Raw genomic sequence first — 12,311 nt, 5'->3', positions numbered from 1 at the left:
GAACATAAGCAGCACGCTCTGTAATTACACTGGGTGGATCCCAGTCAAGGACAAAGATGGAGAGAGGAAAAAGAATGAAAAGAGTAAGCAAAAACGGTCAGAAAGAGCGACGCAGAGTTCAAACCACATAGACAAAGAAAACCAGAAAAGCTAAGACTATTTATCTCCTAGTATGCATTAAAAGCACAAATACTTCTTTATCATTGCCGTTGAGTTTAAGAAAAGAAAAACACATTGTAAAGCCTCAATGTGGCGCAGCACACAAAATAAGCCAACAGAACTGCTTTACGCCAATATCCTACGATACAGTGCTTTACGTTACTTGCGTGAGCATGGGAGCAAGTGTAAACAAAGACGGCGCAACACAGCGCTTGAGGAAATTACTCATTGGTTGGATTATGACAACATTTGGCCGCCTGCTACCACACAGTGGCAACACAAGGTGAGGGTGAATTCAAGTTTGTGTCTTCAATTTTTCAACATCAATTTATACCGTGGGCAAGGTATTACCAGAAAAGGCTTAGGGTTCAGCTACAGCCACAACATTAAAACCACGTGCCTAATACTGTGTACTTCCCCCCCGTGCCACCAAAACAGCTCTGACCTTTCTAGGCATGGACTCCACAAGACCTCTGAAGGTGTCCTGTGGTATCTGGCACCAAGACGTTAGCAGCAGATCCTTTAAGTCCTGGAAGTTGCCCCCCTGGGATCGGGCTTGATGTTCAAGCACATCCCACAGATGCGAGATCTGGGGAATTTTGAGGCCAAGTCAACACCTTGAACTCTTTGTCATGATCCCCAAACCATTCCTGAACAATTGTTGCAGTGTGGCAGGGCGCATTATCCTGCTGAAAGAGGCCACTGCCATCAGGGGATACTGTCGCCATGAAGGGATGTAGTTGGGTCTGTAACAATGTTTAGGTAGGTGGTACGTGTCAAAGTAACATCCGCATGAACACCAGGACCCAAGGTTTCCCAGCAGAACATTGCCCAGAGCATCACACAGTCTCCACCAGATGCCTCCTTCCCACAGTGCATCCTGGTGCCATCTCTTCCCCAGGTAAACAACACACATGCACCCGGCCATCCACATGATGTAAAAGAAAATATGATTCATCAGACCAGGACACCTTCTTCCATTGCTCCATTGTCTAGCTCTGACGCTCACGTGCTCACATGTAGGTGCTATTGGTGGTGGACAGGGGTCAGCATGGACATTCTGACCGGTGTGCAGCTACACAGCCCCATACGCAGCAAACTGTGATGCACTGTGTGTTTTGACATCTTTCATAACCAGCATTAACTTTTTCAGCAATATGTGCTACAGTAGCTCTTCTGTGGGATTGGACCAGACGGGATAGCCTTCGCTCCCCCCCTGTCACCGGTTCACTGGTTGTCCTTCCTTGGATCACTTTTGGTAGGTACTAATCACTGCATACCACAACACCCCACAAGACCTGCCGTTTCGGAGATACTCTGACCAAGTCATTTAGCGATCACAATTTGGAGCTTGTCAAAGTCCCTTAGATCCTCACGCTTAGGGCTGAAAGATTAATCGAAGGCGAAACAGGCGGCCGGCTAGTATGACATCCCGAGGGGAGGTGCGGAGAGTGAGCGATCGGGGGGCCAATTTGCGCACTGTCTCCCTCTCTGACTTACAGAAGATGTGCGTGTCAGCAACGCGCCAGCCATCGGCACACCAGAACAGTGTGTTTTTATTTTATTTTACGTCTCCTTATGGAACCAAACAAGTGCTCCAGCCCGGGCCGCGGTGCATGGGGCGTGTGCTGCTGGCAGAACCCGGAACACCTGCAGAGTCCGGGAGGATCCTCTTCCAGAACACTGTGTCTATTTGTTTGCTTGTTTTTTTTTTTTTTTTTTTTTTAATGAGCATCAAGCTGTCCCTGAGAATGCGGCACTCAGTGTATGTGGACGTATGCGTGCAACATTTTTATAAAAAAAAAAAAAACATTTCTGCTGAAACAACTGCATATTTTTCCCCCCTTTATTTTTTTAACTGTTTTTTCTTTAAATCAGTATTTCCAACATATAGATGTAAGAATTAACCAACCCAGTACTTTTGACAGACAAACCACATATAGCAACTGCTTGTGAAGACTAAACGAACCAGTTTAAACAGCTCGTATCCAGCCCTACAGACCCACAACCTTTTGACCTCCGTGACTCGCTGACCCCGGATGTCACGAAGCATAACAGATTGCCGGACAGCAGCCCAGACCTGCAGAGCCTCCATCAGATAAAAGTCCACTGTCACTGCCTTGCATCAGGCCTGACCGGGCAGCAACAAAGACTTCCAGAAAATAAGCTCTCCATCTCCAAATGTTAGAAAGAAGGCGACCCATAGACATCATAAGAGTGTTAAAATGTATTTTAGACGAGGAATGGCTTCAATGACACTTCTCTCCCAACTCCTACGCTATTCAGTGGTTTTCTTTCAAGAAATAACTAATGAAATATTATTCCATTATCAGACAACCTTAATCCAGGTAATTTGATGGACATTTTATCAGGGCCTGCACGCTTGTGCGTGTGTCCTCATATTAGAGTGAACCAGCCCCCCCCCCCCTTCCGTGAAAAAATGCGACTGGCACAAACAAAAACTATCCTTTCATCTGTCCCCTTTTTCATCTTTCCCCTTCAACTCACTCATCATCCCTCATTTTATTGGCTCCAACCCCAACCGCGTTGACCTTAAAAAGTTAAAAGCACCCCTCTATCTGTAGTGCCCACACTGTGTTCTCTTTGTGTGTGTGTGTATGTGTGTGTGTGTGTGTGTGTGTGTGTGTGTGTGTGTGTGTGTGTGTGTGTGTGTGTGTGTGTGTGTGTGGATATGGGTATGTGGCAGTAGTCCTTTCACTGAACTAAAAGGCCACTTCACCGAGCAAACGGCTCCGTCCTCCATCATGGATGACAGAAAAAATGGCGAGAGGATGAGGGCTGTGAAGGGTGATAGGTGGTCGGGGAAGGGGAGTCTAAGAAGGGAGGAGTAAGAGATGAGTAAAAAGTGAGAAAGAAGGAAGGAAAAGGGAGGGAAAGTATTTGATTCCATGCGAGTAGGTCTGATAAAAGTCATCTGATGCTATGGACAAGGTACATTAACGGTCTATTCAAACACTCCCTTTTCTCTGCCCTTTCCCCGCGTTATTGCACTGGTATTAGACTTGAAATGTTATTGGGTGAATAAATATGTTCTTATTAATGCTGCAGTGGTAGGATGGAAGGAGGCATATTGAGCAAAAAGGACTAGACACTAGTTTAAGGTGTGTCCAGTCAATAAGAGACTTTAATCAAAACCTTTTTTATTCACACGCCCATAAACCTTATTGGGGAGGAAGGGAGGTTCCTAATTCCTACCGCCTGCTAAAGGGAAAACGACATAAATGGACACTGAAAGACATTTGCCCATACTTTTTAAGCATTTTGGTCTGTTGTGCCTCCTCATAACATTATGTTTAATGTTCGACATGTCTAAAACTAAATTCCCATGGTTACTTTCTGCGACTGGGTACTGACCTCTTCACACCTAGTGTGCATATCTACGGGGCTCATTCTGTCAATGGCTGCTTTATGGACACTGGACACGCAGAGGTCATGTAGTTCAAATTAGGGCTGGATGATATATTGACACGATATTGTGATAGGAGCTTAGATCGTCTGAGATGTTGGTTATCTGTTGGTTAAATGTTGTTTTTAAGGCTGCCCTAGATCACAGAATGTTAAAACACTCTGTTCTTCTTTGCTGCTTTAAATACAGGGCATGATAAATAATTAGCATGGACAGTTGAAAAGAGCCATGTCACTTCAGACAACTAATTGTCTTTCTTTTCTTCATCCCTTTTTCATTCACTCCTCACTCATTCTCTCTCCGGCCTCAATTTATGTATTTCTTGAATTCTTGAACTCATTCTTTCCGTTGTCTTCTGGTCTCCAGCTCTGTGGACCACCTTTCTTGGGCTTTTAAGTTTTGCCACCTCTGTTCTCCCTCTCTGGAACGCCCTGTTCCCCCTCTTTCACTCTCTCCCTTATATCCAGCTCTCTGTCCTTCACCAAGTCTGCAGGCATGATCTCACCTTGCTGCTATGTGCCAGAGAAAGAACTAAAAAATTAGACATCATGAGAGAGAGAGAGAGAGAGAGAGAGAGAGAGAGAGAGAGAGAGAGAGAGAGAGAGAGAGTAAGTACACAGGAAAATTAGTTTAAAATATTAATAAAGAAAGAAAATAGTCCTGGGGTGCATCTATAAGTGTGATGTAATGGCACAAATCCAATATTAAAACTATTCCCAAACTACCAGAGGGTGGACCAGGAGATTAGTCTGAAGGGGAAGAGGATGATGCAGAGTTTAAAATTATTCAGTGGGAGACTGGGCTGCGGGCCTCTCCAGAAAAGGAAAAAGCTCCCCCACTCTCTCCCTCTCCATCTCTCTCTCCCCTTCACCCCCTTTCTTTATTTCTTTTAACAGGACTTGTATGCACTCCATTCCAGCTTGGCACAGCCTCTCCGGTGTTCAGTCCAACTAAAACACAAGGACAGAGCACCGGAACTGCAGAGAGCGGAGCGTGAGGCCCCGAGCTCTAAACACCGCAAGCTGGCACAATGCGCGGCACGCAACCCTGCAAACACGTCCTGATATCCACCAGTCTCACACAGGGGCACAAGCCAGGTTATTATAAAACACCCAACGCGTGTTTTGTTATGCATGTACGAAAAAGAGTAGAGGTTCTCAACTTGGTGTCCGAGGTCCCCCCAGGGGTCCATCAAAGGGTTCCAACAGGTCCCCAGAAAAATGGTTACTAATTCAACTATATTCAAGAAGAGTAGTAGAGAATGTACAATAATGACTTTTAATTATTTGCTTGTCTCCAATATACCTGCTGCAATACATTGAATAACAATGTCACTTGGTTAACAACAACTATATTTTGTTATGGTAGAAGAGGCAGACATTTACTGCTCCACACAACACATGGATCCCGACCCTGAAATCCCTGAAGCCACTGAAATAAATCATAATAAATGTCCGCACTGCACACAGGAAGCTTCCAGTACGGTCAGACATCAATATTGCTGTTTTATTTCTGCATCTAATTAAATGTTACGCTAAATTGCTTTTAATATTGAACTCCCTTCTGAACAGGGATTTGAAATTATGGATTAAGGTGTGCAGAAAGTGAGAGGGAACAAGAACAGAGAACGCAAATATACTGTATGTCGACAGAAAGAAATGTTTTTTTCCTAAATATTCTGTCAGCAGCCCACTATTAATGTCAATCTTCATAAAGTGATGCTTTTTAACAAACACTTCTGAAACAATGTGTACATGTTATAGGAATACTATTTTAAATAAACAAGTCAAACATCTCCTTTTCACCCCCATCTCTCACTCACACACACACACACACACACACACACACAGTATATATATATATACACACTATACAAACAGTAAAGGAGGACAGAAAAATTACGTAAAGCAGACCAGTTGTCTGTCTATTAGCAATATTTCTCTGTCCATCAGTTAATGCACCGTGTCTCCATTAAACATGAGATATTAAATTTAAACGTACCAATTGAATTATAACCGTAACTAAATAATCTGATTTCTCTCTCTCTCTCTCAGACACACACTCAAAATTAACTTCAAATAACTGTTTTCTTACAGCCACAATTTGATTATTCCACTGGCAACTACACAATTAATATTTGATAACATAATTAAACAGACTCATAGACTGGCCTTGGCGCACTGCTTAGTGCCCTGTGTCTAACAATTGTTTTATGCAATGAATAACGTCCATGCAACATGTGTCGCTGCTTGCAAATGCACTCTGAAAATAACCATGAGTGTTGGCAGATAATAATAAAATTTAAAAAAACCTGTGGGATCTAAGTTAGACTATCATCTACCCACCACACACTCGCTTTCACTTAAATCCAAACCAAAGTTAAATCATGTGGAACCTTGAACATCACAACCATTTGTCTCATCTTTCAAAAATAGAGAATACCTTTCCTGTATAAGCCACCAAGGAAAAGAAACTAACAAAAAAATAAATTATGACTACAATGGAGCCTGGCCAATTCTAAAATCAAATCCAGACTCATAGAGCCATCTGGCAGCATTCAGTATAAACACTGATTTCTTGTACCAGCAAAAGAACATTAGGTTTCTCTTATTATGACAGAATGACAAATAGCATATCAGCTTGTTGAGGGTGCTACATGCTACAATAACAATCCCAAATAATACAGAACTGAAGACATATTGAAACAGAGTCTGTCAAGACACACACAACCATCCCACACACACACAAACCACATGCATACTGCATGTACATATACACGCTCAAACTATTGTTTACATCTATGAATGTAGTTCAAAACACATTCACATTTCGAACATACACCGACAAAACACACATAAAGTTAAGGGACTTGATTTACTCACCACCCTCGGCTTGGTTGGTTGCGGGGCAGGCACAGATTGAGTCTCTTCAGTAGCCTTTTTCTGTGGCCCAGCATCTACAGTTTCAGTGGGGGTCTCACTGGGGCCCTCTGGAGCAGAAAATGGCCCTTCAGTTCCATCCCCAGGCCCGGACAGAGGACTTGAGCCTCCGGTTTCGCCTTCAGTGGAGCTCAGAGCTAATATATACCTTTTGGTTACATCCTCCAGAGAGGGGGCCTCATCTCCTGAGGGTTTACCCAGGAGCGAGGGCTCGACAGTGGGTGGTATTGCTGGTCCCCCGGTCAGTGCCCGGGAGCGGGGAGGTGGGGAGATGGGGATAAAGGTGGCTGGTTCACTAGCATGGCGGATATGCTTGGGTCTGGATTTGGGTTTCAATGACTGGGTGGGGGGGGGGAGAGGAGGGGTAAGGTCAGCTACATTATCAAGATCCTCCGGCTCCTTCATTACTGGTTCTTCAGGTTCCAAGGGATTGTCGTGAGTGGAAACATGGGATGGCCGACTCGGACGTTTTCTTGACGTCCGACGGCCCATTCTAGGGGAAAGTACTTCAGCTAGTTTGAGGTCAAAGTTAAATTTCTTTCTTTCTTCTTGTCTTCCTACTTCCCCTTGGTTGATCCCATCATCTTGTTCATCAACATGGTTTCCTGAAGGAAGGGTGTGTTCCGTTTGAGAACCAGGCTTTATTTTGCTGCTGCTGTTTCGATGGTGAGGGACTGGGGGTGTAGGCTCACGCTCTGGCTTCCAAAGTTCTTCTCTCTGCTCACTCAGGATAGGCTCACTGCTAGAAGGTGGGATCTGGCCAGGTTGATCCAGTTCATTGATAGGTTCATTGTTGTTGGTGTGCGCTTTGAGGAGAGGATCATTCTGAGAGAGTAAAGGTATATCACTTCGACGACTAGGGTCACTAAATGATTTCTTTTTGGGAGCTTTGCCATTTCCATGGTCATCTGCCATAAGTCTGTCCATTGCCCCTGGTTCAGCAACTATGCTTCGAATTACCCCACTGTAGTCACGAATACTGTCATCACGAAGCCCACTATCACTGCACACTGATAGATCACTGGCTGCACTACCCTTACTTTCTGATAACGGAATGACTGAAGATTCTGGAGAACTCCCTACCCCTTTGACGGACAAAGATCCGAGTAGGTTGCTGTCCACAGAGGAGAAACTGCTACTCCCTTCGTCCATCACAGAGCAGCATCGCTGGGGCATTGGGTCACTGAGCGAACGGTAAACTGTTGACTCTCCATTCCCAGCCACCACTGTCATAGACTCTCCATTGCTGCCGTTACTAGAGTCAGAGTTATTATTACCCGCTGAGGAGAATTTTCTTCGTCGCCTGAGAGCGCTAGGAGTGGCGGGGGCTTCAAGTCCTCCTCCTTCCCCCATTATGGTAGACGTGCCCTGAAATTCAGTGTTACTGGTGCTGATTCCCCCAAAATCCATGTTATTATTGATAGAAACAGTACTGCTCATCTCCATTATAATCCTGTCACTCTCAGCCCGAAGGGGGTGAGAGTGGGTATAGGAAGGTGGCACAACAATAGGATTAAGCAGACTTGTACTACTCACATTGTTATCTGGCTTGTCTTGTTGCTCTTTGTTCAATCCATCCACGTCATGAAGAGCTGATTGCTTCCATGTGGTCACAGGCTGCCCTAGGACATCCCTAGGTATCAGTGGCCCCAAATGAACCCTCACTGGCCCTGCAAAACATCTCTCAGCAGGGTCACTGAGACCCATTTCTGGCTCCGTAACAATCCCTTCATCAGTTAAACTGGATTCATGGCCTGACAATTCATCTACAGACCGGTCGTGAAACATGCTCTCCTCTGAGTCGCCCTTCAACAGGGATCTCTCCTGTTCTCTGCTCTCTCTCTTCACTGGTTCCCTGTACTCTAGGTCCCAGCTCTCTTGCTCATCCAATTGAATGCTCTCCCTGTCCCCCTCGCTTCTCTCCCTCCCCCCGTTCTCTCTCTCTCTCTCACTTTTATTCCTGTCCCTCACACTCTGAAATTCTGCTTTCCCACCTCTCCTTACCTCATCCTCAATACTAACGCCCTCTCTGTCCCATTTATCCGCAGTTGTCCATTTAGTAGATAATGACACATCCTGACTGCTACCATTATCAATTACTGGTACAACATCATCATCCTCATCATCATCCTCTCTAGCACTCATTTGACAGATATCTCGAATAACCTGCCTGGCTTCCTGAACATACCGTTCTTGCAATGGCGCTGGCATCACCTCCTCCTCATCATCATATCTAAAATGCCTTGTTCTTTCTCCCCTTCCTGCCCTAAAGTCACCCCCATCACTCTCCACTTCCCTGTCACTAGACACACTGCCTGCTTGCTCCCTATCCATGTCAAGTTGCTGCTCAGAAGAGCTCCTCTGGGTGGCGCTACTTGTTGAGAAACATGTCACTGCTGAGTTGGCTTTGTCAGAGTAAGTAAAGGATTTTGCACGCCGCAAGGTGGCAGTTAGGTCTTTGAGGGATGGGCGACATCCTAAAACACTGCCACCATGACTCCGTGACCCCATTCTGTACATCGCTGACCCCACAGCAACCCCTGGCTTATCACCTCCGCTAGGTTTACGCACTCTGAGCTCTGATAAGTCTGTTTTCAGGAAACTGAGAAGTGTCATTGTTTCAGAGGCAATATCAGGATTGGACATGGAGATTCGGTTTCTATCTTTATCCTGGGTCCCCTTTCCTTCGATTGACCTTCTCAATACCTTGCAGCCAGATCCCCCGACCTCTTCGGACACTGCACCTACCCTAGGAAGTATGGTTGAAGAAGGGGTGACTGTTGGTACAATCTGGGGGCGAACCCTGACAGGCACACGGGAGAAGTTATCCCCATGGCCAAAGCTAGGAGACCGATACATTGTAAAATTCCCATGGTAGGTTTTACTCTGCATTGATGAGGAGGCCGCATTGTTGATAACAGTTCTGTAAATGCCACCTCCAGCTCTCACCGGATTCCGTAACACATTTTCAACTGTGTTACCACAGCCAGCTTGGTCTTCCTCCTTAAGTGTCTCTGTACTAGAGTATCGGCTACTGCATCGTGAGTCATCAGGGCTGGTAATGAAGGAGGGAATATTGACCTTCGATACTCGTGCCACGCCTGGTAGTGATGTGGCAGACACTGGTGAAGAGATGCGCTCCCATCGCTGCAACAGGTCTTGGGTATCTTCAGATACACGTTCTTTTTTTGTGCTGTTCCGGAAAGAGATTGCGGAGAGTTCTCCTGGGTTTTGATGTTGGTGTCTGTCCATGTGTTCCATAGTCAAACCCGTATCGCTATCACTGTCTTCTGATTCGCCATCATGATCATCATCGTCACAGCGGCCTGAAACTACTAAAAGTCCACTTCCCTTTTTCTTTTTCCTCAGTGAGCGACGCCGAACAGCATCTCGGCTGGAGGTTCCTATACAACTAGGGCTATCCTCCTCACTGCCTGAAGACCTGCCAAAGCCCTTTCCCAGCCACCAGCCATTCTTACTGCGGGAGAAATGGCCTCCTCGATCTGAAATGCCTCTGTCACCTCCTTTAAACGAGGAGGAAGGAGCAGCCCCAGAGAGTGCACTATAGCCTGCACCCTTTTTTTCTTCTCTGCCTCTCCTGATATGCTCCTCCTCTTCTTCTCCAGAGCTAACCCTCCAACGGAGGCTGGGAGGAGCGGCAACTCCAATTGGGGCTCTTAGTTCAGAGGAGGGAGCTACAGTAGGGGAGGCAGCGACTGGAGAAGAGGCGGGGCAGTAGGGGACTGGTGCTTGGGAGGAGTTATGTGAGGAATGTAAACTATCCCTGGGCAGCCCGACCCCCTGTCTCTCCCTTCTCTCCCCCTCTCTTGGCTGTTGAACTGAGGAGAAGGAGGTGGCCTTGCCCATCGAGCAGCTCCATGGAGGAGGAGTAGGGGATTGAAGGTCAGGGTTGAGGTCAGATGTCAGCACTGTTGTCCTGCCGGTTATGGAAGCAGCTTTTCCGCCACTGCTAGCACTTCGACCTCTGTATAAAGCCTGGCCAATATTGAGATATTGGCCACTGCTGCAGCTGTTGTCTTGAAAATTAGCTCCACTTGTTGAGGACTTAGTGTTATTACTATGTGTTTGTAAATATGCATCTTCTTTATTTGAGCTCTGCTGATGGTCAGGTTTTGAATAATAGTCCATGTTGTGTTTGAATTTACAATCTTTGTGCCCCCTCTCTGCAGAGTCACTACTTACTCTGCTGGAAGGTCCCAGTTTGTGGTTGTGTTTCTCTGGCAGGGAGAAGCTGCAGGCTTCATTTCCAGAGCTGCTCGCTGAATGCTTATCTCCCCTATCCGACAGAGAGTCACTCTCCTTTGTGCTATGCTGGTCGAGATGGCCGCTGCTGTTAGTTATTAAATTCTCACAGGAGTCATTACTTGCCTTGTGTTGAGTAGCTGTGGTCTGTCCTTCACCGAAAAACTGCCGGATCTTGGTGACACTGGGCCAGTTGTCAGAATGGACGGGAAAGTCACAGTGGTGGGTCGAGAAGTAACTCCTGTGAGATTTACAGGCTGGAGGAGGCTCCCCAGTGGTAGAAACACCTTCCACCTCATCTGCGGTCAAAGTCTTTCTGGGTTCAGATGCAAGCGGATAAATCTTTGAATCGCTCTTACTTGTATTAGTATTAGTACTAGCACTAGTAGTACTCTTGCCTTCGAGTGACGGCTGTGACCAGATCCATTCTTGACTTTTCTTCTCAGAGTCAGACCCAGAGACAGAGTCAGTGCCAGAATTAAACTTGTGCCCCTCACCCGTGAGCTCAGTGGGAGAGTTTGCAGAGTCGATGTTGTGGAAATATCTGCTGCTGATGTCCTCATGGAAAGATTTTCGACAGGCTGAAGAAGGGTCTCTCCTGGTGCTTCTGGCCCGGGGCAGGGTGGTGCTCCTCTGGACTGCAGCCCTGTGGCTCTGGGCTGAGGAGGAGCTGCTGGCGGAGCTGCTGCTAAACCTCTGAGTGAGCTGGCGGATGGAGGGAGAAATCGCGGAACCTCTCTTTAGCTCTGCGGTCGGGGCAGCAGTGATTTTGGAAACTTTCCTTGAAACACTAACATTATGCATGGCCGAGGGCTCCACTTTCCCCACAGCAGTAGTGGTGGTGGTGGTGGTGGACTGTGGAGGGGGAAGGGCCATGCCAGGAGCCTCCAGATCCAGATCCTGATCCTGATCCTCTGGTTCGGACTGCAGAGCTCCACCACTCCTGTTGGCGCTCCAGGGCTCCAGCTTCCGGAAGGAGACATTTCTTTTTCGCTTCTCCCTGTCTGCCATTGTTCATTTCATTCTTGGGGTTTCTTTTTCTGCCCTTAAAATAACAAAAAAAAGAGAGAAAATAAGTAAATAAAAATGGAAAAAAAAATGAAAAAATAAAGAAATAAATGCAATTGTTTTGACTTTCACCTCAATTCAGTGGTAAAAAAGATATATATAAAAAATACAAGCACCTTCACTGTGGTCCATTCCTCGGGATAAACCGTGAAACCGCAAGTAAAAAAAAAACCAGTGGATTCATAGAAATGCTTCTTGGTCAAACGGGTTCAAGCTTAACGACCTCAAAAAAAAACAACAAATCAAAAAATCAAAAAAATCAAACAGTAACTCGCCGTGTTCCCTCCAGCGATTAAGAAAACACTAAATAACTTACATGTTGATGGTTCCCAAAACAAAACCGCATCCAGGCACGAAGCAGCAGCAGCAGCAGCAGCAGCAGCAGGAGGAGGAGGAGGAGGAGGGGGAGAAAGGGACTCAAAAGTTTCCCCAAACTCTCCAAACCTGTTTCATTC

At 46.1% G+C, this 12,311-nt stretch overlaps 1 protein-coding gene across 1 annotated transcript in view; it reads right to left on the bottom strand.

The window, feature by feature from the left end:
- The window catches only part of arhgef17 (Rho guanine nucleotide exchange factor (GEF) 17), a 72,042-nt gene extending 59,731 nt beyond the window's left edge, over positions 1 to 12,311 (bottom strand). The window contains exons 1-2 of the mRNA XM_080007366.1: positions 12,173 to 12,311; positions 6,469 to 11,833 (exon numbers count right to left, since the gene is read on the bottom strand). Of these exons, the coding sequence (XP_079863492.1) occupies positions 6,469 to 11,799 (5,331 nt within the window). The 5' untranslated portion in view covers positions 11,800 to 11,833; positions 12,173 to 12,311. The remainder of the gene's footprint in view (positions 1 to 6,468; positions 11,834 to 12,172) is intronic.

Source organism: Zeus faber, assembly GCF_960531495.2.
Source record: "Zeus faber genome assembly, chromosome: 9".
Classification (NCBI taxonomy): domain Eukaryota; kingdom Metazoa; phylum Chordata; class Actinopteri; order Zeiformes; family Zeidae; genus Zeus; species Zeus faber.
Note: the sequence above shows the minus strand (reverse complement) of the source record. Positions and strands in the feature narration are given on the sequence as shown.